We start from the raw sequence: 26,573 nt of genomic DNA, 5'->3' as shown, positions 1-26,573 counted from the left end.
GAGGATGAGTGAACAGACCGCGTCTGAATGTGTCCATAAGAGTTGGAACTTAAGGCTTATCCCTTTGGAGGCTAGAGCCAGAAAGATCTGGTGGAAATGGGGAAGTGAGAAATTAAGGGGGATTCCCCTCTCTCATTTGAGGATTTGCAGCTGTGATCAATGTCTGGGTGGAGGGCTCTGGCTCCAGGGAGCCCCGGGAAGTTCTAGGACCTCAGAGGAAAGAGTGACGCCCCAGCTGGAGTAGAAGAAAGGAATGAGCTACTCTATTAAGCCTGTTGCTCACGTTTGTGTCTCTAAAGATTGGATTGTTGACCGAAGACATGACTCAAGTAGCGAGGACGAAGACTCCCCAGGTAGGGAACCGCTCAGGTAGGATTCAAGGGGAAAAGGATCCTGGGAGCGGTTGGGCTATACCTGTTGCTTTAGAGACAGAGGGGGAAGGGTGTAAAATGGGAGAGAAAAAGGAAACGTGTGTCCTTTGTATGATTTCATGACTTCAGAGCTCACTAGGATTTCCCTACAGTCCAGTGGTTAAGACTCTGACTTCCAATGCGAGGGGTACAGGTTCAATCCCTGGTCAGAAAACTAAGATCCCACATGCCATGCTGCACAGCCAAGAAAATTTTAAAAAAAAATTTAATAAAAGAATAAGAGCTCTCATGTCTCTTGCTTTGGGAACCTTGACTGTTTTTTCGCTTTGGTATTGCAAGCTTATCTTCCCCTGTGCCCCCACCAAGACCTGCTGTTTCCTGATTCTTCCAGTGCCAAACCCCAAAACCTTTGGTTGGCATCTCTCAGGAATTGAATGCTAGCATTCTGGGGGTGGGTTTTGGTGTTGATTTACAAGAAAGGCCGTCTGGTGAGACACGACTCCCTGGCAAACACTTGAACCTGGAGAGTCCCTCGTGTGTGCTCCAGACGCTAGCAGACACTCCCTCCGCACGTTCAGGCCTCGTGGCAGCGCCTCCACGCCCTGACCTCAGGTTTACATGTGCTGATCATGTGCTCTGTTGCTCAGTGCTGTCCAACGCTTTTGTGACCTCATGGACTATATAGCGTGCTGCAGTCCATGGGGTCTCAAAGAGCTGGACATGGCTGAGCGACTGAATTGAACTGGACTATATAGTGAGGCTCCTCTGTCCATGGGATTCTCCAGGCAAGAATACTGCAGTGGGTTGCCATGCCCTCCTCCAGAGGATCTTCCCAAACCAGGGATCAATCCCGAGTCTCTTGTGTTGGTATAGGCAGATTCTTAACCTCTGAGCCACCCGGGAAGCCTCAGGTTTAACCCTGGTTTAAGGGTGCTCCCAGGGGTGGAAATGTTAGAGGGGGCAGCAGGGGCTTAAGGAATCATCCCCACCCTAACAGTGTGCTTTCTTTCCCCAAGGCCATTCCATCACCATTACTGCCCTTGTGCATGCAGAAGCCTGTGTTACAGATTCTGAGGACTGAGTTACAGAGACCAGCAATCTGCCTATAATTAATTTCCTATTTAAGTCTCTCTCTTTTTTAATTCTGTTTATATTCTACCGGTGGATGCTTCTTCATTGCTCTTCTTCGTTCCTTCTTATGATTTTCATCCTAAAGAACTTGGTCTTGTCCAGACACTTGAGGTCCAGAGATCTTCCATGTCTAGAAAAATTTCTCTCCAGCCCTCCTCCCTCCTTGGCTTTCCCATCGTCATCCTGACGCCTGACACCCAGTCTGCGCAATTGAGTTGTGCTGAGCAATCCTGAGCGGCCAGCATAGAGGTGGGCTGGGCATCAGAAAAACTGAGTACCCCTCCTATGGGGGTTCTCCTGCACTGGATGGCTCGACACGCACAGCTGTTTTCTTGCCTTTCAGCTGTCAGGATTACACAATTTATTTTTAGAAAAAGGTTATTCCATCAGGAATCTAATTCCAGAAATCCTCCTGTCCTGGATTCAAGAGAATGAATCAAGAAAGTAAAAGGAGATGAAAAAGAGCAAGAAGAGGAAATGTGAGTGTTAGAGAGGGTAGGAGGACGTGCAGAAGGCGGATAAGTGCACTTCAGGAAAACCCCCAAACCAGAGGAGCGCCCTGGGGTGGCCACCACGGCATGTGACCATGCAGGGGAGATGAGTGATGGCTCCCATCAGTGCCAGCGAGGGAAGGGTGAACTGACTACATGTCCCAGGGAGTGGATACCCAGTCTTTCCCAGGCCCCGAAGAGGGGGCCGTACGTGCCTGCAGAGCTACCATATGCACGACTCTGGGAGGGACAGGTCGCACGATTCTGGGAGGGACAGGTCGCGTTGCATTCTTTGTGGAAAGCGTCCCTGGTATGGTTAAGTGTCCTGTCCTCCTGACCTTCTCAAACTAAACAAGGAGCTCCTCAACTGATCAGTGTGGTGACAGTGTGACATGCCCTTGATGCCCCACCCCCACCCCCGTTTCAGGCCTCCTTGGACAAAGGTGAGGCGCGCAGAGGCACCAAGGTTCCTGCTCATACAAGCAGGCAGTTCCCTGTGGGCACACAGTCACCCTGACATCAAGCAGGGGACCCTGCAGGATTCACACCTGGCTGGGATTTGCCCAAGCCCTGGGGACCCCCTTAGCCTCTTGTGGAGCCCCGTGGAATGGCCTTGGTCCCCTCATGGCACCGTTTCTCGGGCTGAGATTCTGCCAACTTTCTACATACAAATAAAACTCAAAACACAAGAATGTGAAAGAAACTCAATGCAGTGCTAACTCGAGGGTATGTTAAGGGGTTAGGATTCTAAGTTACTTGCATTTCTTTTTATTTCCCAATTTTGTAAATAAAAAAAAATTGCAATTTTCAAAGCAGTATGTTCTGTGACCTTTTCTTACTGATATAGACGGAGGCCATGACACTGATGGTTCTATTATTATTAAAGCACTGTGCTGTGCTGTGCTTAGTCAGTCAGGTCCGAGTCTTTGCAGCCCCACGGACTGTAGCCCACCAGGCTCCTCTGTCCATGAGATTCTCCAGGCAAGAGTACTGGAGTGCCCTCCTCCAGGGGATCTTCCCGACCCAGGAATCAAACACCGATCTCCCGCATTGCATGTGGATTCTTCACTGTCTGAGCCACCAGAAAAGCCCAAGAATACTGGAGTGGGTAGCCTATCACTTCTCCAGGGGATCTTCCCAACCCAGGAAGCAAACTGGGGTCTCCCGCATTGTGGGTGGATTCTTTACCAGCTGAACTACCAGGGAAGCCCTTAAAGCATTCTAATTTTCTTTTAATTGAGGGGCAAAGTTTGGGTGGGGAATTAGAAAGAAAAATGACTTTTAGGGGACAAGTGCATTCCAGGTCTCTGCCCATTTCTACTCTGCGGGTCTTAAAATGTTGAGCGTGATCTGGGAGGACCAGGGTCACCAGTCCCACCGGTGTTGTTATAGCCACGCGTTCCGGGAACCAAACTCACTCAGAAGGACAATGCAGATAGTGGAGTGCGGTTTATTACACCGGCAGGCCCAGGGCAGAGTCTCCTCTTAGCCAAGGAGCGCGACCAGCATTTGTGAAAATCTTTTATACCCCATGTGTACATGTCCGAACCCACCACCCCAATTTCCTTGAGACTTACCTAAAACAAAGGAAAGGTAAACACAATCACAATAATCCCATCATTCATGTGTTATGTGTTCCAACACTTAATAATCACTAAGCCTGCCGATAGATACAGAAAGAATTTATGACCTGTCCGGAGGCAGGAGTGATTAGAGTATGTTTCCTCTTAGGCGATGAGTAACCTGGATGTGATCTTCAAGATCCCCCTGTCCAGAGAGGGTCTTATCCTTCTATTGGAGTTTCCATAGGCACTAAGCGCAGAGTTCAGAGTCCACTGGAGAGGCGGCCGAGTCCTGCTCTGTCTGTTTCCTCCTTCAGTGTCAGCAGACCTGCTCCTCGCAGAGCCCAGGTCGGGGGGACTCAACCCTTTGATCCTGAAGTTACTTACAATATTTTTCCCAATTGGAGATCTGCACAGAGAGGCGATTGGCACCTTCCCCTGGGTCAGTGGTAAAGCCTTTCCTGGCCCACTATCCTTGGCAGTTCTAGACTTTCAAAGTCTCCTATGTTTGGACTTCCCTGCCAGTCCAGTGGTTACGACTCCATGCTTCCAATGCAGGGGACATGGGTTCAATCCCTACTTGGGGAACTATGTAACTTGAGGCACCAAAATCATTTAAAAAATAAGTAAAATAACAATAAAATCCTCCTATGTTTGATTGGAATCCATGTTTCAAGATCTTACTCAGCAGGGGCTAAAATCCTGCCTCTTGTTCCTGAACATGTGTCCTGGAACCCAGGACACACAGAGGCGTGGAACTGATCTGCTCTGATTCCCAGGCTTTGGTCAGTTCAGTTCAGTTCAGTCACTCAGTCGTGTCTGACTCTTTGAGACCCCATGGACCACAACACGCCAGGTCACCCTTCAGTTCAGTTCAGTTGCTCAGTCGTGTCCGACTCTTTGAAACTCCATGGACCGCAGCACCCCAGGCCTCCCTGTCCATCACCAACTCCCGAAGTCCACCCAAACCCATGTCCATTGAGTCAGTGATGCCATCCAACCATCTCATCCTCTGTCGTCCCCTTCTCCTCCTGCCCTCAATCTTTCTCAGCATCAGGGTCTTTTCCAATGAGTCAGCTCTTCGCATCAGGTGGCCAAAGTATTGGAGTTTCAGCTTCAACATCAGTCCTTCCAATGAACACCCAGGACTGATCTCCTTTAGGATGGACTGGCTGGACCTCCTTGCAGTCCAAGGGACTCTCAAGAGTCTTCTCCAGCACCACAGTTCAAAAGCATCAATTCTTCAGCGCTCAGCTTTCTTCACAGTCCAACTCTCACATACATACATGACCACTGAAAAAACCATACCCTTGACTAGACGGACCTCTGTTGGCAAAGTAATAATGTCTCTGCTTTTTAACATGCTGTCTAGGTTGGTTATAACTTTTCTTCCAAGGAGTAAGCGTCTTTTAATTTCATGGCTGCAATCACCATCTGCAGTGATTTTGGAGCCCCCCCCCCCAAAATAAAGTCTGCTGCTGATTCCACTGTTTCCCCATCTACTTGCCATGAAGTGATGGGACCAGATGCCATGATCTTCGTTTTCTGAATGTTGACCTTTAAGCCAACTTTTTCACTCTCCTCTTTCACTTTCATCAACAGGCTTTTTAGTTCCTCTTCACTTTCTGCCATAAGGGTGGTGTCATATGCATATCTGAGGTTATTGATGTTTCTGCTGGCAATCTTGATTCCAGCTTGTGCTTCTTTCAGCCCAGCGTTTCTCATGATGTGTTCTGCATATAAATTAAATAAGCAGGGTGACAATATACAACCTTGACGTACTCCTTTCCTGATCTGAAACCAGTCTGTTGTTCCATGTGCAGTTCTAACTGTTGCTTCCTGACCTGCATACAGATCTCTTGGTTTTTCCATGATCCAGCGGATGTTAACAATTTGATCTCTGGTTCCTCTGCCTTTTCTAAAACCAGCTTGAACATCTGGAAGTTCACAGTTCACATATTGTTGAAGCCTGGCTTGGAAAATTTTGAGCATTACTTTGCTAGCATGTGAGATGAGTGCAGTTGTGCAGTAGTTTGAGCAGGCTCTGCTAAACGTCCAGCCAAAAGCACTTGATAACTGAGACTCTACATTTAACTCTGGCATGTATCTGGGTCCTGATATCTCCCTGACTCGACCAGAAGTGCATCTTTAAGTACTGTAGCCATGGATCATGTGCCTCCAGTATTCTTAAGTAACTGGAAAATATGGGCTCTTCAGTGACACTGGAAACAGGAATCTCAAGTTCCTTCTTTAATACTACCTGGGTTTTACATTAGAAAGTTCTTAGAATTCTGAAACTGTAAAGAATATCTGCAGACCTGAAGGAAAACTTTGAGTTCATTTATTGTCAATCAATGCCTGGAAAGAAGAAATCTCTTATTGCCATCGTCATGTTCTATGGCATAGGGAAATATTAAAATGAAGGTGTATCAAAAATCATGATGCCTATTTTAAATGTTTTTGAGATTCAAAATATGAGGTCATAATGAAAGTTTATAAATTTTACTTAAAAAAATGCCTTTATTACTAAACCCTTGAAGAAATTTAAGAGTTTGTTGATGTTGAACATGCTCCCACATATTTTGGATTTTTTTCTTCAAATATTTTAAACCCTGGACAGGCTTTAATTCTTGAGTGACAGTTGCAGACATATTTAACATTTGATTAACGTTGTTGCTGTTCATCTGCTAAGTCGTTTCTGACTCTTTGCAACCCCATGGACTGCAGCACACCAGGCTTCCTTGTCCTTCACTGTCTCCCAAAGCTTGCTCACATTCATGTCCATCGAGTCAGTGATGTCCATTGAGTTCATTCATAGTGACAGACTTTATTTTCTTGGGCTCCAAAATCAACCACAGATGGTGACTGCAGCCATAAAATTAAGAGACGACTGAAAGAAAAGTTATGACAAACCTAGACAGCATATTAAAAAGCAGAGACATCACTTTACTGACAAAGATCTGAATAGTCAAAGCTATGGTTTTTCCAGTAGTCATGTGCAGATGTGAGAGTTGGACCATAAAGAAGGTTGAGCGCCATAGAATTGAAGCTTGTGAAGTGTGCTGAGAGTCCTTTGGACAGCAAGGAGATCAAACCAGTCAATCCTAAAGGAAATCAACCCTGAATATTCATTGGAAGGACTGATGGTGATGCTGAAGCTCACAACACTTTGGCCACATGATGTGAAGAGCCGACTCATTGGGAAAGACCTTGATGCTGGGAAAAATTGAAGGCAGGAGGAGAAGATGACAGACGATGAGATGGTTGGATAGCATCACTGACTCAAGGGACATGATTTTGAGCAAGCTCCAGGAGATAGCGAAGGGCAGGGAAACCTGGTGTGCTGCAGCCTATTGGGTTGCAAAGAGTCAGAAACGACTGAGGGAATGAGTATGTCCATTGAGTCAGTAATCATAAAAGGGTTTAGCCATCTCACAGCAACCCGCTAGGTGGCACTGTGTCAAAGTCTATGAAAGGACCTTGCTTTTCCCTGTTCTAAGCCATACCTCATTGAGTTAGACAAGGCTATGGTCCGTGTGATCAGATTGGCTAGTTTTCTATGATTATGGTTTCAGTGTGTCTGCTCTCTGATGCCCTCTCGCAACACCTACCGTCTTACTTGGGTTTCTCTTGGATGTGGGGTATCTCTTCACGGCTGTTCCAGCAAAGCGCACTATGGATGGAGGTTCATGACATTGTACAGGATACAGGGATCAAGACCATTCCCAAGGAAAAGAAATGCAAAAAAGCAAAATGGCTGTCTGAGGAGGCCTTACAAATAGCTGTGAAAAGAAGAGAAGTGAAAAGCAAAGGAGAAAAGGAAAAACAAAAGCATCTGAATGCAGAGTTTCAAAGCAAGGAGAGATAAGAAAGCCTTCCTCAGTGATCAATGCAAAGCAATAGAGGAAAACAACAGAATGGGAAAGACTAGAGATCTCTTCAAGAAAATTAGAGATACCAAGGGAACATTTCATGCAAAGAAGGGGTCAATACAGGACAGAATGGTATGGACCTAACAGAAGCAGAAGATATCAGGAAGAGGTGGCAAGAAAACAGAGAAGAACTGTACAAAAAAGATCTTCATGACGAAGATAACCACAATGGTGTGATCACTCACCTAGAGCCAGACATCCTGGAATGTGAAGTCAAGTGGGCCTTAGAAAGCATCACTACGAACAAAGCTAGTGGAGGTGATGGCATTCCAGTTGAGCTATTTCAAATCCTGAAAGATGATTCTGTGAAAGTGCTGCACTCAATACGCCAGCAAATTTGGAAAATTCAGCAGTGGCCACAGGACTGGAAAAGGTCAGTTTTCACTCCAGTCCCAAAGAAAGGCAATGCCAAAGAATGCTCAAACTACCACACAATTGCACTCATCTCACATGCTAGCAAAGTAATGCTCAAAATTCTCCAAGCCAGGCTTCAGCAATATGTGAACCGTGAACTTCCAGATGTTCAAGCTGGTTTTAGAAAAGGCAGAGGAACCAGAGATCAAATTGTTAACATCCGCTGGATCATGGAAAAAGCAAGAGAGTTCCAGAAAAACATCTATTTCTGCTTTATTGACTCTGCCAAAGCCTTTGACTGTGTGGATCACAATATACTGTGGAAAATTCTGAAAGAGATGGGAATACCAGACCACCTGACCTGCCTCTTGAGAAATCTGTATGCAGGTCAGGAAGCAACAGTTAGAACTGGACATGGAACAACAGACTGGTTCCAAATAGGAAAAGGAGTACGTCAAGGTTGTATATTGTCACCCTGCTTATTTAACTTATATGCAGAGTACATAACGAGAAACGCTGGACTGGAAGAAGCACAAGCTGGAATCAAGATTGCCGGGAGAAATATCAATACCCTCAGATATGCAGATGACACCACCCTTATGGCAGAAAGTGAAGAGGAACTAAAAAGCCTCTTGATGAAAGTGAAAGAGGAGAGAGAAAAAGTCGGCTTAAAGGTCAACATTCAGAAAACGAAGATCATGGCATCCGGTCCCATCACTTCATGGCAGGTATATGGGGAAACAGTGGAAACAGTGTCAGACTTAATTTTGGGGGGCTCCAAAATCACTGCAGATGGTGACTGCAGCCATGAAATTAAAAGATGCTTACTCCTCGGAAGAAAAGTTACGACCAACCTAGATAGCATATTCAAAAGCAGAGACATTACTTTGCCGACTAAGGTCCGTCTAGTCAAGGCTATGGTTTCTCCAGTAGTCATGTATGGATGTGAGAGTTGGACTGTGAAGAAAGCTGAGCACCGAAGAGTTGATGCTTTTGAACTGTGGTGTTGGAGAAGACTCTTGAGAGTCCCTTGGACTGCAAGGAGATCCGACCAGTCCATTCTGAAGGAGATCAACCCTGGGATTTCTTTGGAAGGAGTGATGCTAAAGCTGAAGCTCCAGTACTTTGGCCACCTCATGAGAAGAGCTGACTCATTGGAAAAGACTTTGATGTTGGGAGGGATTGGGAGCAGGAGGAGAAGGGGACGACAGAGGATGAGATGGCTGGATGGCATCACTGACTCGATGAATGTGAGTCTGAGTGAACTCCGGGAGTTGGTGATGGACAGGGAGGCCTGGCGTGCTGCAATTCATGGAGTCGCAAAGAGTCGGACACGACTGAGTGACTGAACTGAACTGAACTGAAAATCACTGGAGATGGTTATTGCAGCTATGAAATTAAAAGACACTTACTCCTTGGAAGAAAAGTTATGACCAACCTAGATAGCATATTGAAAAGCAGAGATATTACTTTGCCAACAAAGGTCTGTCTAGTTAAGGCTATGGTTTTTCCAGTGGTCATGTACGGATGTGAGAGTTGGACTGTGAAGAAAGCTGAGCGCCAGAGAATTGATGCTTTTGAACTGTGGTGTTGGAGAAGACTCTTGAGAGTCCCTTGGACTGCAAGGAGATCCAACCAGTCCATCCTAAAGGAGATCAGCCCTGGGATGTTGAAGCTGAAACTCCAATACTTTGGCCACCTCATGTGAAGAGTTGACTCATTTGAAAAGACCCTGATGCTGGGAGGGATTGGGGGCAGGAGAAGGGCACGACAGAGGATGAGATGGCTGGATGACATCACCGACTCGATGGACGTGAGTTTGAGTGAACTCCGGGAGTTGGTGATGGACAGGGAGGCCTGGCGTGCTGTGATTCATGGGGTCGCAAAGAGTCAGACACGACTGAGCAACTGAACTGAACCGAAGCCAGACCTCTCACCTCCCTTCCAAGTTCTGAAATATCCTTGCCAGAAGGCAAGGACCCATCTGATCCTATGACTCTTTAGTTTTGTAACCGTTTCTGTCTCTTGATAACTACAATATCCTGACTATCTAGTCCTCACAAGATTATTAAAAATTCAGTTCAGTTCAGTTCAGTTGCTCTGCTGCCACTGCTAAGTCGCTTCAGTCATGTCCGACTCTGTGCGACCCCATAGACGGCAGCCCACCAGGCTCCCCCATCCCTGGGATTCTCCAGGCAAGAACACTGGAGTGGGTTGCCATTTCCTTCTCCAATGCATGAAAGTGAAAAGTGAAAGTGAAGTCTCTCAGTTGTGTCCAACTCTTACGACCCCATGGACTGCAGCACGCTAGGCTTCCCTGTCCATAACCAACTCCCAGAGCTTGCTCAAACTTATGTCCATCGAGTCAGTGATGCTATCCAACCATCTCATCCTCTGTCGTCCCCTTCTCCTCCCACCTTGAATCTTTCTCAGCATCAGGGGCCTTTCCAATGAGTCAGTTCTTTGCTTCAGGTGGCAAAAGTATTGGAATTTCAGCATCAGCTCAATCCTGCTGTTAGGGGAAGCACACTGATTGAAACCGCCCACCCTGGCTAGGCACCATAGTAACCATTTGCATGAGTTGTCTTATGACAGGAGATCCTGATAAGGAATACGGAACTAATAAGCCACCACCAACCGGAAGAGTTCAGGAAAGGTCTAAAGGAGACACCACGTGTCCGTCCACTTCCTGGAATCCCTCTCGCTAGCATCCATCTTGGCTGAGCGATGCATGCACCACCAGGAAAGACTCTGAATTAGAATGATTGGCCGAAGACCACCCGGAAACTAATCCCATCACCATAAAACCCCAGACTGTGAGCCACATGGCAGAGCAGTTCTCCTGGGTTTCCTTACCCTACTGCTCTCCACCCGGGTGCCCTTTCCCAATAAAATCTCTTGCTTTGTCAGCACATGTGTCTCCTCGGACAATTCATTTCCGAGTGTTAGACAAGTGCCCAGTTTCGGGCCCTGGAAGGGGTCTGCCTTCCTGCAACACTACCAATGAATATTCAGGACTGATTTCCTTTAGGATCAACTGGTTGGGTCTCCTTGCAGTCCAAGAAACTCTCAAGAGTCTTTCCAAAACCACAGTTCAAAAGCATCGAATCTTCAGGACTCAGCTTTCTTTATAGTCCAACTCTTACATCCCTACATGACTACTGGAAAAACCATAGCTTTGACTAGACAGACCTCTGTTGCCAAAGTAATGTCTCTGCTTTTTAATATGCTGTCTAGGTTCAGTTCAGTTCAGTTCAGTAGCTCAGTCGTGTCCGACTCTTTGCGAGACCATGAATCACAGCACGCCAGGCCTCCCTGTCCATCACCATCTCCCGGAGTTCAGTCAGACTCACGTCCATCCAGTCCATGATGCCATCCAGCCATCTCATCCTCTGTCATCCCCTTCTCCTCCTGCCCCTAATCCCTCCCAGAATCAGAGTCTTTTCCAGTGAGTCAACTCTTCTCATGAGGTGGCCAAAGTACTGGAGCTTCAGCTTTAGCATCATTCCTTCCAAAGAAATCCCAGGGTTGATCTCCTTCAGAATGGACTGGTTGGATCTCCTTGCAGTCCAAGGGACTCTCAAGAGTCTTCTCCAGCACCACAGTTCAAAAGCATCAATTCTTCGGTGCTCAGCCTTCTTCACAGTCCAACTCTCACATCCATACATGACTACTGGAAAAACCATAGCCTTGACTAGACGGACCTTAGTTGGCAAAGTAATGTCTTTGCTTTTGAATATACTGTCTAGGTTGGTCATAACTTTTCTTCCAAGGAGTAAGCGTCTTTTAATTTCATGGCTGCAGTCACCATCTGCAGTGATTTTGGAGCCCAAAAAAATTAAGTCTGACACTGTTTCTACTGTTTCCCCATCTATTTCCCATGAAGTGATGGGACCGGATGCCATGATCTTCGTTTTCTGAATGTTGACCTTTAAGCCGACTTTTTCTCTCTCCTCTTTCACTTTCATCAAGAGGCTTTTTAGTTCCTCTTCACTTTCTGCCATAAGGGTGGTGTCATCTGCATATCTGAGGTTATTGATATTTCTCCCGGCAATCTTGATTCCAGCTTGTGTTTCTTCCAGTCCAGCGTTTCTCATGATGTCTAGGTTAGTCATAGCTTTTCTTCCAAAGAGCAAGCGTCTTTTAATTTCATGGCTGCAGTCACTATCTGAAGTGATTTTGGAGCCCAAGTATATAATAAAGTCTGTCACTGTTTTCATTGTTTCCCCATCTATTTGCCATGAAGTGATGGGACCAGATGCCATGATCTTCGTTTTCTGAATGTTGAACTTTAAGCCAACTTTTTCACTCTCCTCTTTCATTTTCATCAAGAGGTTCTTTAGTTCTTCGATTTCTGCCGTAAGGAGGGTGTCATCTGCGTATCTGAAGTCATTGATATTTCTTCCGGCAATCTTGATTCCACTTGTGCTTCATCCAGCCTGGCATTTTGCATGATACACTCTGCATATAAGTTAAATAAGCAGGGTGACAATATTAAAAATTACAGCAGTTTAAATTCATAGGTAAATGTTCAGCTTTCCTTCTTTCTCAAGGCATTTAACCCTGAATGACAGTGAAATTCCACTGCACCCAATGCCCATTGATCAGCTGTTCCTTATTCTAGGAATCATTCCTTTTGTCTCCAGGCAAAACGTTGGTTTATGTTGCTCTCCCAGGACAATTTATAAACATTTCTAACAGAATCTGTTACCAGTTTTATGTGGATTGTGCGTGCTAAGCTGCTTCAATCGTGCCTGACTCTTTGAGACCCCATGGACTGTAGTCTGCCAGGCTCCTCTGTCTCTGGGATTCTCCAGGCAAGAATACTGGAGTGGGTTGCCATTTCCTTCTCCAGGGGATCTTCCTAATCCAGGGATTGAACCCTGGTCTCTTGCATTGCAGGCGGATTGCCAACTGAACCACCAGGGAAGCCAACTGGTGTGATCTTAAAGATTCTTTAAAGAGATAAACTTAGTAGAAAGCGGAGTCTGTGGCCTTGATTTTGGACAAATACAAAGATACCCAGAAAAAAGTAGGCCGCAAACAGTTACTGCGGGATGATAAACAATTGTGTGTAATAATTTGAGGGACTTCCCTCGTGTTCCAGTGGTTATGAGTCTGCGCTTCCAATGCAGGGGTTCGATCCCTGGTGGGGGAACTAGGATCCTGCATGCCTCAAGGCGTGGACAAAAAATATTTTTTTAAAAAGTAATAATCTGAAATCAGTCTGACTTCCTTCATATTTTCTCCCAGTTTTCATCCTCCCTACACTTTTCCAGTTCTCTGGGTGTCTTCTAAAACAATAAAAGGAGTCAGCTGGCCTCACACCTCCAGACTCTGAGTAAGGAATCCAATTTAGCCAGAATGGACTTCTGACTTACAGAACTGTGTGATAATCAATGGCTATTGTTTTAAGGTGGAAAAAATTATGAATTAATAGTGTAATTTTATTCATTCACCAAGTGGGTGGTATTTATCCACTCATATTTATTTTATGACTAAGATGGGTGTACAGTATGTCACTGTTTGCTGTTTAATTCATTGAAGACACCTAGAGAAGACAAGACTTGCTTTCAACCTCAATCATGATGCTTCTGTAAAAAATTAATAAACAGAAACCACAATCAAATAAGTTGGGAGGCCACAGTGGGAGCTCTCATGCCCTTTGACCATAGCAGAGCACAACAGGAAGAAGGAAGACGCCTTTTCTTTCCTGGCAAGGTTTCAGCCAATGAAAAGCCATGACCTCTTTTCTAGAGCCCGCCCAACTTCCTTTCCCCCCTCTATAAAAGCGTTCTCCTTCCCTTGCCCATTAGGAACTTAATACCAAGCTGTTAACACCGCGGGGGTCGGGGGTGGGGGGTTGGGGTGGGGTTGGGGAGAAGCCCATGACAACTATAACAAAGAGCAAAGGGTAACAAAATCTATATTGCTGTAAAGCCTCTACATTTTACTGTGGTCAAAGCAAAAATTGCGCCCCAAATAAGTTAAACAGGGGACTTCCATGGAGGTCTGGTGGTTAAGACAGCAGCTTCCTCTGCAGGGTTCCAACCCCAGTGGGGAACTAAGAACCCTCATGCCCGGTGTGGCTAAAAAAATAGAAGAAGAAAAAAAAAAAGTTAAACAGGCAAGGAAGATGATATTGAAGACTACTGCAGTAATGGAGAAAGGCTAAGACTCTGCCTGAGCTCAGCTGAAACAAAAGGCAGGAGAGTTTCTCAGTGCTGAAGTGGGGTTGACCTATGTGGTGTGTCCAGCGCATTGAGTTATTCCTGAGTTCACAATGGATTTTCTCTGTGATTAGGACATATCTCTGTGTTATTTAGTACCCATGGAACTTAGACTCCTCCTCTCCCACATGGACTGGGGAATATACAGGGAGTATAGGTCCCTCTCACTTGCCCTGGCCGCCATTTCAGTTGTCACCCCAGCAGATCTGAGTGGCGTGGGCGCTTCTGTTCTTAGCAGCTCTCTCCAATGTAACCAAGTGAGAGGGCAGGAGGACCCGCAGTGCTGATGTCAAAGCTGCCATCCCATGCAGTGGCAGCTGAGCCAGGCACCCTGCTCCCCAGTGTCCCCACTCTGCTAAGCAGGGACCGATCCTGTACAATTAGAGCTCAACCCCGGAGAAGGGGCGCCTGTCCTGTCATGAAGCTCGTCATTCTCAGGGCTGCTGCTGCTGCTAAGTCGCTTCAGTCGTGTCCGACTCTGTGCGACCCCATAGACAGGGGCCCACTGTCTCTGGGATTCTCCAGGCAAGAACACTGGAGTGGGTTGCCATTTCCTTCTCCAGTGCATGAAAGTGAAAAGCGAAAGTGAAGTCGCTCAGTCGTCCCCGACTCTTAGCGACCCCATGGACTGCAGCCTACCAGGCTCCTCCATCCATGGGATTTTCCAGGCAAGAGTACTGGAGTGGGTTGCCATTGCCTTCTCCGATTCTCAGGGCAAACACCTCCAACCCACAGCTCCTGGAGATCTGGAAGCGCCCAAGTTCGGCAACGCATCCCTATGCCGCCCCAGGGACACACACAAACACACACCAGGGACACACACACACACACACACACACACACACACCAGGGGCACACACACACACACCAGGGACATACATACACATACGCACACTCCCCCGCGCATGCGCCATCCCTCTAGAACCTTCGCGCTCTGCGCAGGCGCGCTCATTCTTTGCTCACAGGTTCTAGAGCTGCGTCCCAGCAACGCCCCAAGCAGTGATTGATTTGCCTTTGGCTGACTTGGCAGCTGAACCAGAGCTCTTTGAGCTCAGCTCTCTATCCAAGCGCTAAAACCCACCCACGTGCCCTATGGGCAGTTACCTGGGCAGGCCCTGGCCCTCACCCCCACCCCAGGCTGTGGGGGGCCAGCACCTGCCAGGAGGGCTCGGCCGCCTGCAGCCCGATCCCCGCACCCGCCGATTTTCCGTGGCCGGCCCAGGTCACCCAGCTGCGGCCCCGCTGTCCACCCGCAGCCCAGCCCACAAGTACCCGGTGACTCTGCATCTGCGCTTTGTCACAGCGTCCCTGAGACGGTGTTCTATTATCCCGCACACCCTGCGCTCCTTCCTGGAGGCCCTCACCTCCTTCTGCAGACGATGCCATCAGAGGAAGGCGGTGCTGGGCGCTCGCATCTCCACGAGGCGCCGCGGCTCGGCGTCCGCAGTGGGCAAGGTCAGTGTGTGTGGCGGGCGCCAGCAGCAGGTCACCCCCGTGCCGCCCACCACACTGAGATGCGCCCCAGGCTCCTGCACAGAGAAGATGGTGAGGAGGGCCCAGGGAGAGAGCGGGAAGGGCATGGCCGAGCAGGAGGAAGACCCCGCATTCACAGGGAAGGACCATCAGAAACGGGGCCCCGATGGCTCTCGGGGTGCACGATCAACATTGAGGCCCCTGGGGGTCCAGGGAGGCCTCTCTGCCTTCGTGCCCAGGCCCAGGCCTCTGCGGAGAAACCTCCACGCCAAGAGCTCAGTAGACAGATCCACCAAGAAACTCCAGACCTCTTGTGTGAGCTCCTGCCCCCAAAGAAACGCCATCACGAGCTCCTACAGCTCCACCCGAGGTTTCCCGCCAGGGCGGAGAAGGACAGGCCCCCGCATCCCGCGAGGGCTGCCCCGGAGGTCCTCGAGGAAAGCGAGCGAGGGGGGCCCGCCGCCGCCCTGTGCCGCCCGGGTGGCTTCCCAGAGCAACAGCCGGCCTGACGAGGACGCGGAGGCAACCAGGGGGCAGAAACGAACCTGGGAGAACGGCGCCCCTACGTCGGACAGTCCCAGGCCGGGAAGACGCAGGTTTCCTCTGCTGCCGCGCAGGCAAGGGGAGCCGCTGAGGCTGCCCCCAGCCCCTGAGCTGGGTTTCCGAGTCACCGCCGAAGACCTGGACGCGGAGAAAGCAGCGGCGTTCCGGCGCATCAACAGCGCGCTGCGGGATGAGACCCCGGCCCCGCAGCCCTGCCGTCCCTTCCCCGCGCCCGCCGACCCTCCGGCCCCCGGCAGGGCTCCTCGGCCCGAGAGAGACCAGAGGGAGTCGGCCTCCCCACCGCCAGTGGACACCCGGGCGTCTGCTGGAGGGGCCTCCTCTGCGCATCCCTGGTCAGGGGGGCGGCACGGCTCCCCGGGGCCCCTCTCCCCCCGGTCCCAGCCTCTCCCGGGCCCTCCTTCCCACTCACGGGCCCCCGCCCGGTTCACCTTGCCCACCGGCGCTTTCTCCCCAGGATCGGGCAGCGCAGGCCTGTCTCCTCGGCCCCCAAGCCCCTCCACCCCTGCTTCGGCCCGCGCGCCAGGCGCGGCGGGTGCGATGGGAAGCCTGGCTCCGGCCCCGGGTGTGGCTTGGCTTCCCGGCTTCCAGCAGAAGCCCGTCTGGGGGCCTCTTACGAACGCGGCAGGAGGAGGAGGCCCTTCCCAGCCGCCGGCGTGGGGCCTGGCTGCGGAGGATGCCAGACCGGCCTTCCCTGCAGCGGCCGGCTCCTCGGGCATGGGGTCCTCCACAACCATGTGCCTGGACTCTCCTGTCTTCACCCCCCAGAGCCACCCTCCCGTATCTGACTCTCGATCCCTGTCCCCCACCAACCAACTTAACCCGTCTGCTCACCAAACCAGACCCTCACACTGCACATCTGGAGACCTGGCTCCCCACCCCGCTTCTGACACTGAGGTCACCCCCATGGACACCATTCCACTCTCCCAGTCTCCTCTCTTCGGGTCTCCCCCTGGCTCCAGCGGGAGCCTCTTCCCATCTTCCCAGGCCCTGCAGACGCCCCCCAGGGACAGCGCGGCCCCTGTCACAGTCAGCACCAGCTTGCCTGCCCTCGGGTTCAGCAGCTCCTCTCACACTGGAGCCCCTGCCCAGCCCATCGGTGGGGCCCCTGATGTCCAGCAGCTCGGAGCCCCCGCCTGGGACCACTCTCCACACTATGGAATTCCGGCAGCTCCAGCCCTAACTGGGGACCCAACCTCTGCTCCAGGGCCCCCAGCTCCACCCACCAACTCCCCCATGGGCACCCATGCCCACACCCAGCCAGCCTTGGCTGCCACCCCAGCTGCATTCCCATCCGGCCCAGCCCCTGTCCCTGGCTCTGCAGCTGACACCTGCGTGCCCCAGGCCGTGCCCAGTGCTGGGCCCAACAGCAGGCCTCGCTGCTCCACAGTTGGTGGATCGAGCACAGCCCCCTGCAGGCCGGGTGTCTCGGCAGAACCTCGTGGCGTTGGGAGGGGAGCGTCTGTTCTGGATCTCAGCTGCCCCTTTGCAGCTCTCAGTATTTCAACGGAAAGAAGGGGAGCCCGGAGAACCACACACAGCAGAGTGGGAAGAGTGGCCCGCCACACTGGGGCCTTCCTGGCCAGAGCCCCCCCATGGTGACCGTGGGGCCCAGGGCTAAGAATAAGCCCAGCACTAAGAATAAGCCTGGCTTTGGAGGCTTTACTGCCCCTATCTTCAGTCACATGCCTGGGGGTGCACCCAGGCAGAGCCCGCATACTTCCAGCCCAGAGATAGCCCACCCCCAGCCAAGGTTGCCTTCAGAGGCGTGTCCACCCCACCCTCTACCCCCAGCAGCCCCAGCTCCAGAGGGGTCACAGCCAGGAGACGCCATGCTGTTAGGGACCCATCACCTGCTCAGGACTTGGCTGGACACAAGACTGTTGGGCCATCAACCAAGTCGTCGTCCTCCAGGGCGAGATCCACTCCCTTGGAGTCTAAGAGGCGGATGAAGACCTGAGCCAAGAACTTAGGGGACAGACAGTGTCTACCTTCCTCCCAGGCTGGGCCTCGTGTGGGCGCTGTTTCCATGTGAAACTCGAGTCTAACCCTAACCCCTCTAATTCCAGAGCAAACTGGGCGCCTGGAGATACAGCACTGCATTCCCTTCCCCCGCCTTCCACCTTCCCCTCTCAAAGGTGGGCTGTTCGAGGCTGTTGTCCCATCCCAGTGGTCAGTCCTCAGGACAGCAGACAGAGGCCCTAGTCCTGTTTCTTCCGCTGCCCACCCCCTCCCCCGTTGCCTACAGCTGACTCCTTCCCTCTCCCTGTCTTCCTTCCAGAACCCTCATGTTCACTTCATAATGTATAATAAAGTTTTTTTCTCATTACTTTGCACAGTCCTTATGTGTCAGTGATCTGTTGATCAAATGTGGGAAAATACCCAGCTTGGACAAGTGGTTGGGCTTCCCAGGTAGGGCTAGTGGTAAAGAACCTGATTGCCAATGCGAAGAGACACAGGTTCAGTCCTTGGGTTGAGAAGATCCCCTGAAGAAGGGCATGGCAACCCGTTCCAGCATTCTTGCCTGGAGAATCCCGTGGACAGAGGAGCGTGGCGGGCTACAGTCCTGAGGGTCTCAAAGAGGTGAGCGTGGCTGAAGCAGTTGAGCACGCATGTGGTGCCATGGAAAGCCAGACCTGTTTATAGTTCCTTGTGGTCTCATTAATGGGTTGTGGAGAATGGTACATTGTGATGGCTACAAGCACCAAATATTAAAAGTGTGTTTTGAGTTTAAGTGATGAAGCCCAGGATGAAATGAGGCCAAAGTAGGGATAAACAGGATCATTCTTGTCTGTTGGAATTGCTGCTTCTCACCCACATTTCTGGGCTTCCCAGGTAGTGCTAGTAGTAAAGGATCCTCCTGCCAACGCAGGAGGCACAGGTTCGATCCCTGATCTGGGAAGATCCCACATGCTGAGGAGCAACTAAGCCCGTGCATCGCAACTACTGAGCCTATGCTCTGAAGCCTGGGAGTCACAGCTACTGCACCCCCGTGCCTTAAAACCCATGCTCCCCAACAATGAGAAGCTCACACATGGCAACTAGAGAAAAGCCCTCGGAGCAACGAAGACCCAGCACAGCCAAAAATAAAAGTAAATAAAAATAAAATGCTGAGAGACTTGGTAGATGTCAGGGATTCTGAACAAACAAACAAACCAAGAAGTAAAAGAATAAAATAAAATCCTTCAGATAGGCTCTTATTACCTACAGAATTAAGTTCAAGTTCCTTTGCTTGGCGTTCAGGATCCTTGATCATTTACCCCTTGCTGGTCCTGCAATCATTCTTCATCACTCTCAAAACACATCAGATGTGGCCAAACACTTGTAATTCCAGAACATTTAATGCTGGCTCACAACTCCATGACTTTGAGTCAACTACCCTTTCCCCCATGTTATCATCTTTCAGTACTCAAAACTCTAAATCATCGATTCTCAAAAGTAGAGATGGACCCCAGACCAGCAGAATCGGCATCACCTGGGAATCTCTGTGAACTACAAATTCTCAGCAACTATCCCAGACTTACCTGAGTCAGGTCCTCTGGTGGTAAGACTCACCAGACTGTGTCTTAAGATTTCCAAGTAACTCTGAGCACAAATGGAAGTTCTAGGGACTTAACACTGCATGGGGCAAGCCTTGCCCCCTGGAAAGACGGGCACTAGTGAGTACATACCCCCCTCTTACACCTCTCAGGTAGATAATTTTGATGCATGTTCTACACTGCTCTCTCAAGTGGGATCAAACTGTTGCAGGAAGTGGAACCACTTCCAAGGCCCAAAAGTGGGCTCTTGTCTAACACTTGGAAATGAATTGCCCAAGGAGATACATATGCTGACAAAGCAAGAGACTATTGGGAAGGGACGCCCAGACTGAGAACAGCAGGGTAAGGGAAGCCAGGAGAACTGCTCTGCCATGTGGCTCACAGTCTCAGGTTTTATGTTGATGGGATTAGTTTCCAGGTTGTTTTTAGCCAATCATTCTGACTCAGAGTCCTTCCTGGTGGTACTTGCCTTGTTCAGCCAAGATGGATGCCAACGATTAGGATTCTGGGAGGTGGTTGGACACGTGGTGTCCCTTTTAGACCTTTCCTGAGCTCTCCTGCTTGGTGGTGGTTTATTAGCTCTGTGTTCCTTACCAGGACCTCCTGTCAAACAACTCATCCAATTCGTCACTATGGTGCCTGGCCAGGGTGGGCGGTTTCAGTCAGTGTGCTTACCCTAACAAAGCCTCAGCGGCCCGCGATAGTGATCGAGTTTTTGATATTTCTTGGATTGGTTTTCCCTCCTTCTCAGTCCCCCACACCTGTCCCTTGGGATCATTTCCTAAAACAAGTCTTATGCAAATCATTGTCTCAGGGTTTGCATTTAGAGGTATACAAGTGAAAAGAAAACCCTTCTTTATGTATCTTCCTCCTTCCTAAGACCTAGCCCACACCCTTTCTAACCACTGTCTCTTCCTCCACCCCCATAGAAACGTGCTCAACTGGGTGGCCTTTTGACAAACCATAAAATCAACACACAGTCTGAGACAGACTGGGACCTGGGACACTTGGCTCCAGTGCTCGCTCCTGGACACACCTCTCCTCAGGCAACGAAATACAGCGAAACTGCAGAGGGCTGAAAATAACTGCCTGCGGGTGCAGTTGGGGCAAATGCTGGACCCAAAGGTCAAAAAGACCCAACTGCCTCTTTTGAGGAGCCTGGAGCAAAACCAGGGTACTGCCCATTCCACCTCACTGTCCCTGCACACACCACCGCCAGAGGGGTGGGCAAAACACCCGAGCCACCCCTCTGGCCCGACCCCTGGACGCACCCCTACACTTGCCCCATATGAGGAAGACACGCGCCCATCCCCCTTGGGGAGAAGTAAGCCAGGGAACCTGTTGGTGTCAGTTCGTTCTCCTTCACCACCCTCGCCCCGCAGGTTCGCTCCCTGGGTTGGGAAGATCCCCTGGAGAAGGAAATGGCTACCCACGCCAGTATTCATGCCTGGAGAGTCCCATGGACAGAGAAGCCTGGCGGGCTATATAGTCTATGGGGTCGCAAAGAGTGGCACGACTGAGGCAACAACACGCATGCACAAGGACATATCTATTTTATATTTGGCTCCAAAGTCACTGCAGGTGGTGACTGCAGCCACGAAATTAAAAGACGCTTGCTCCTTGGAAGGAAAGTTATGACCAACCCAGGCAGCATATTGAAAAGCAGAGACATTACTTTGCCAACAAAGGTCCATCTAGTCAAAGCTATAGTTTTTCCCGTAGTCATGTATGGATGTGAGAGTTGAACTATAAAGAAAGCTGAGCGCAGAAGAATTGATGCTTTGAACTGTGGTGTTGGGGAAGACTCTTGAGAGTTTTTTGGACTGCAAGGAGATCCAACCAGTCCATCCTAAAGGAAATCAACCCTGAATATTCATTGGAAGGACTGATGCTGAAGCTGAAACTCTAATACTTTGGCCACCTGATGTGAAGAACTGACTCATTGGAAAAGCCCCTGTTGCTGAGAAAGATTGAAGGCGGGAGGAGAAGGGAACGACAGAGGATGAGATGGTTGGATGACATCACCGACTTAATGGCCATGAGTTTGAGCAAGCTCTGGGAGTTGGTGATGAACAGGAAAGCTTGGCATCCTTCCATGGGGTCAAAAAGAGTCAGACATGACTGAGCAACTGAACTGAACAAAACTGATATCTATCCTACAGCACAGAAAGTGAAAGTGAAGTCGATTGGTCATGTCCGACTCTTTGTGATCCTATGGACTGTAGTCTACCAGGCTCCTCTGTCCATCTAATTCTCCAGGCAAGAATTCTGGAGTGGATTGTCAGGCCCTCCTCCAGGGGATCTTCGCAACCCAGGGATTGATCCCACATCTCCTGCATCTAAAGCATTGAAAGTGGATTCTTTACCCACTGAGTCACCAGGGAAGCCCTTTAAATGGAGAATAATCCGTAAAACTATTGAGTCACTTTGTTGTATACCTGAAGCCAATACAGCATTGTAAATCAATTATATTTTTAAAAAAATTTTTTTAAACTAAGATGTCAACTCTGAATGTTCACTGCTTGAATAACTTTTCTGTTTTGCCTTGAACCTCATTATCTGTCATTATAAACATTGGACAAATGTTTAGAATCCCAGTTTATTGTTGACTACCATTTGCAAAACCGCTCTTGTCATTTAAACCATTGTAATATAGGACTGTTTAAGGACCAAGCACCAACAAACTTGGGAAATCTAGATATGTTAAGAATTTATGTAACTAAAAATGTGATTCTCTCCATTTGGGGTTAGCCAGTTGTAACGTTTACACTGAAATGTGTCATGATTGAGGGTTTTCATTTTATTTGTCCACAAACGGTATTTAAGACACTAAACAGACTTTACCTCACCACTTCGTCCAGTTCACACCCTGTCTCTCTCCATCTTTTCACAACAAAGTTCTTGAAAGGGTTATCTCCATTCCTGGTGTTCATGCCCCTCACCCAACCTACTACTCAACACCCCCGCAACCTGGCCTGTGCTCCCAGCTCTCCCTACAGTTGAACCATCATGATCACTGGCAGCCTCTTGGGTGCATCTCAAGCCTAGATTCCTGAACTCACCAGAACCATTAAGCAATATGGACACCTGTTTGAAGCTCTCTGGCTTAAATAGCTGCCCTTCTAGACCTCCCCGCTTTTCATTCCTCCTTGTACCTTCCTCTCTTTGTTTTTGTTTGTTTTTCATCTGGGGTAGAGTTGCTTTACAATATTGTGTTGGTTTCTGCTGTGCAACAACGTGAATCAGCTATAGACATTCATATATCCCTCACTGTTGAGTCTGCCTCCCACCCTCCCGCCACTCGCGCTCATCCCTCCCATCTAGGTCATCGCAGAGCGCAGAGCGGAGCTCCCTGTGTTATTCAGCAGGTTCCTACTAGCCATCTGTTTTACACATGGTCGTGTCTGTATGTCAGGCCCAATCTCCCAATTCATTCCCCTCTTTTACCACTGCCCCCAGCCATGCCCGCAGGTCTGTTCTCTACCTCTGGGTCTCTGTTCCTGCCCTGTCTCTATTCCTTCACCCATAACCCAGATACCCAAGCCAGAAGGATGATAGCCATCCTGTCTTCTCCCTCACCTCCTACCTGTAGTCACCAAACCCTGTCCTCCCTTCCTTCAACGTAGACCTAAAATCCCATCCCTTCTCCCACCTCCAGTGCTTCCAGCTGAGTCCAGCACACCTTCCCTGACACCTGGGCCACAGTTCAGCATCCTGACATGTCTGCCTATATCTACCTTCGCCCCCTGCAGTCCACCCTCCCTGCAGAAGCAGCCAGGCCAATCTGCCCAGAGTGGCAACCTTTCCTCTGGTCTCTGGTCTGATTTGCCACTGCCCTCGGGACAAAGTCAGCACAGGTTTGCCTGACATTTGACCCAGTGGATCACTTTCTGTTTCCCAGAACAGCATCTCTACTTGGCTATCAAGATACACTCCTGATTTTTCTTCCACCTCCCTCGATCTGCCTCATTCTTGTTTACTGGATGCTTGCATTTCTCCAATATTATTAAGTGTTCCAGGGCTCAATCTTTAGTCCTTTTCTCGTCTTGTTCTACAGTCACTCCCTTGCTGAAGTCATCCAGACTCATGCCTCTAAATATGTCTTCGCTGCGTGCCTATGCTTAATCACTCAGTTGTGTCCAACTCTTTGCAAGGTTATGGTCTGTAGCCCTCCAGGCCCCTCTGTCCATGGGATTTTCCTGGCAAGGATACTGGAGTGGATTGCCATTTCCTTCTCCAGGGAATTTTCCCAGTCCAGGGGTTGAACCTGCATCTCTGGCATTACAGGCAGATTCTTTACTGACTGAGCCTGCAGGGAAGCCTCCGTGATGTCTGGGATTCACTTCCAAATAACACAAGAGGGGAGATGGGGACATCATTCAAGAAAGACTGTCTCTAGATTGGGACTTCTCTGGAGGCCCAGCAATCAGGACTCTGTGCTTCCACTGCAGAGGTTCTATTCCTGATTGGGAAATTAAGATCCTGCAAGCCACATGGCCACACACACACACACACACACACAAATGGGCAGAAGACCTGAATAAACATAAAAAATTGTCTATAGGTTGATAATTGTTGAAGGGATTCCCTGGTGGCTCAGATGGTAAAGTCTGCCCTCAATGTGGAAGGCCCAAGTTCGATCCCTGGGTCAGGAAGATCCCCTGGAGAAGGAAATGGCAACCCACTCCAGTATTCTTGCCTGGAAAATCCCATGGATAGAGGAGCCTGGTGGGTTAGAGCCCATTGGGTCGAAAAGAGTCCGACACAACTGAGCAACTTCACTTTCACTTTGATAATTGTTGAAGTGGGAGGTGACACATAGACATTCATTATATTCTACTTTTGTTAATGTTTGAAATTTTCCATAAGAAAAATAATAATACCACTTCTCCCTCCCTTTCGCTGCTAATATTCTGATCCAAGCCACCACATCTCTCGTTTGGACTGTTGCAGTAGCTTCTTAATGAATTCTTGCTCTGCTCTTACCACCTCTCTCACCCTCTACTTTTAATCTAATCCTCCCACCGGGAGCCAATGTGATTCTGTAAAAAGTCCGACCATGTCCCTCTTCTGCTTGGAACTCCCCCTTGGTTCCCCATTTCATTCAGTGTGAAAGCTAGTTGCTCAGTCATGTCTGACTCTTTGCCACCCTATGAACTGTGGCCTGCCAGGCTCCTCTGTCCCTGGGATTTCCCAGACAAGAATACGGGAGTGGGTAGCCATTCCCTTCTCCAGGGGATCTTTCTGACCCAGGTATCAAACCTGGCTCTCCTGCATTACAGGCAGATTCTTTACCATCTGAGCTACCAGGGAAGCCCATTTCATTCAGAGTAAAAGCCAGAGTCTTAGTAGTCTTCAAGATCCTACACAATTTGCCCCCCACTCTGTACTACTCAAACCTCATCCCCTACCACTTTCCCCCCTTGGTCATCCCATTTCCATCACACTGCTTTTCTTCACACCCACCAGGCACACTGCTACCACGGGGCCTTTGTACTTGCTGCCCCTTCTCCCATTATTTCCTCCGACGTACATACAGCTCACTCTTTGCCTCCTTCATGTTTTGCTCAAATATTTGCTTTTCAGAACTTCCCTAACCACCTTACTTGAGACTGACCTCCCAAATACCATCACCCCTCACTATCCACACATGTAGAATGGAAGATGGTTTAGTCGCTAAGTTGTGTCCAACTCGTGTGATCCCCATGGAATGTAGCCCACCAGGCTCTTCCATCCATGGAATTTCCCAGGCATGCACACTGGAGTGGGTTGCCATTTCCTCCTGCAGGGGATCTTCCCAACCCAGGGACTGAACCCATGTCACCTGCATTTGCAGGCAGGTTCTTTACCACTGAGCCACCTGGGAAGCCTCACTAGATGTATAGTAAACTAATAATAATACTTGCATATATTTTTTGCTTTTGGCCGTGAAGCATGTGGAATCCTAGTTGCCCAGCCAGGAATTAAACCCATGCCCTCTGCATTGGAAGCGCAGAGTCTTGACCACTGGACCGCCAGGGAAGTCCAATATGTACATTTGCTTAACACTTTCCCTTCTAAATGTTCTCAGGCTTAATCCACACACCCTATGGGATAGGTATTATTCCTAAACCCATTTTAAGGATTATTTATGTGAAGGTCAGAGTGACACCCCACTCCAGTACTCTGGCCTGGAAAATCCCATGGATGGAGGAGCCTGGTAGGCTGCAGTCCATGGGATCGCGAAGAGTCGGACACGACTGAGCGACTTCACTTGCACTTTTCACTTTGATGCATTGGAGAAGGCAATGGCAACCCACTCCAGTGTTCTTGCCTGGAGAATCCCAGGGATGGGGGAGCCTGGCGGGCTGCCGTCTATGGGGTCGCACAGAGTCGGACACGACTGAAGCGACTTAGCAGCAGCAGCAGCAGCAGCAGCAGCAGAGAGGTTAAGAGTCTGACAAAGGGCAGACTGGAATTCCAGCGTTTGTACTGGGGACCCTAGAATTCCCATGCTTCTGCTCAACCCAGAGCAAGTCCCTGCTCTTTGTCAGCCTGTTTTGGATGACAACGTAGGGTGATGGGATTGGTGGATACCATCCAACTGGGGGAGTTGCCTCTTCCAGGGCCATCCTCAAGCCAATGTCAGTTTGCAACTTATAAAAAGAAAACTAACAGTTGAGACACGAAACCTGCCACAGGAAGGGTGACTGAAAGCCACACCCATTAAGGTGGCACCTGATCTTCCAGTCATCACTCAGTGTCTGAGGCATGCCAGCCGCAGTACACAGCCTCAATAAAGAGGAGCCCCAGGTCAGCCGGACACCCTTGGTTTCCTCTCCACTCTGGTCCTTTATTCCACAGGGTACTGGAGAGGAGTGTCCTTAAAGAAGGGGGTGTGTGCCAGCAGCTAGGTAGGTGCATAGCTGTATACCTAGCCGCCAGTGGTA

General features: G+C 49.5%; 1 protein-coding gene across 1 annotated transcript in view; it reads left to right on the top strand.

Annotated features, from left to right (window-relative positions):
• The window catches only part of LOC128062112 (putative POM121-like protein 1-like), a 41,098-nt gene extending 14,587 nt beyond the window's left edge, over window positions 1-26,511 (top strand). The window contains exons 3-4 of the mRNA XM_052654467.1: window positions 15,209-17,494; window positions 26,488-26,511. Of these exons, the coding sequence (XP_052510427.1) occupies window positions 15,209-17,494; window positions 26,488-26,511 (2,310 nt within the window). The remainder of the gene's footprint in view (window positions 1-15,208; window positions 17,495-26,487) is intronic.
• Window positions 26,512-26,573: the final 62 nt, after the last annotated feature.

The sequence above is a fragment of the Budorcas taxicolor genome, chromosome 17 (genome assembly GCF_023091745.1).
Source record: "Budorcas taxicolor isolate Tak-1 chromosome 17, Takin1.1, whole genome shotgun sequence".
Lineage (NCBI taxonomy): Eukaryota > Metazoa > Chordata > Mammalia > Artiodactyla > Bovidae > Budorcas > Budorcas taxicolor.
The sequence above is the reverse complement of the archived record's forward strand: the minus strand, read 5'-3'. Positions and strand labels throughout refer to the sequence as shown.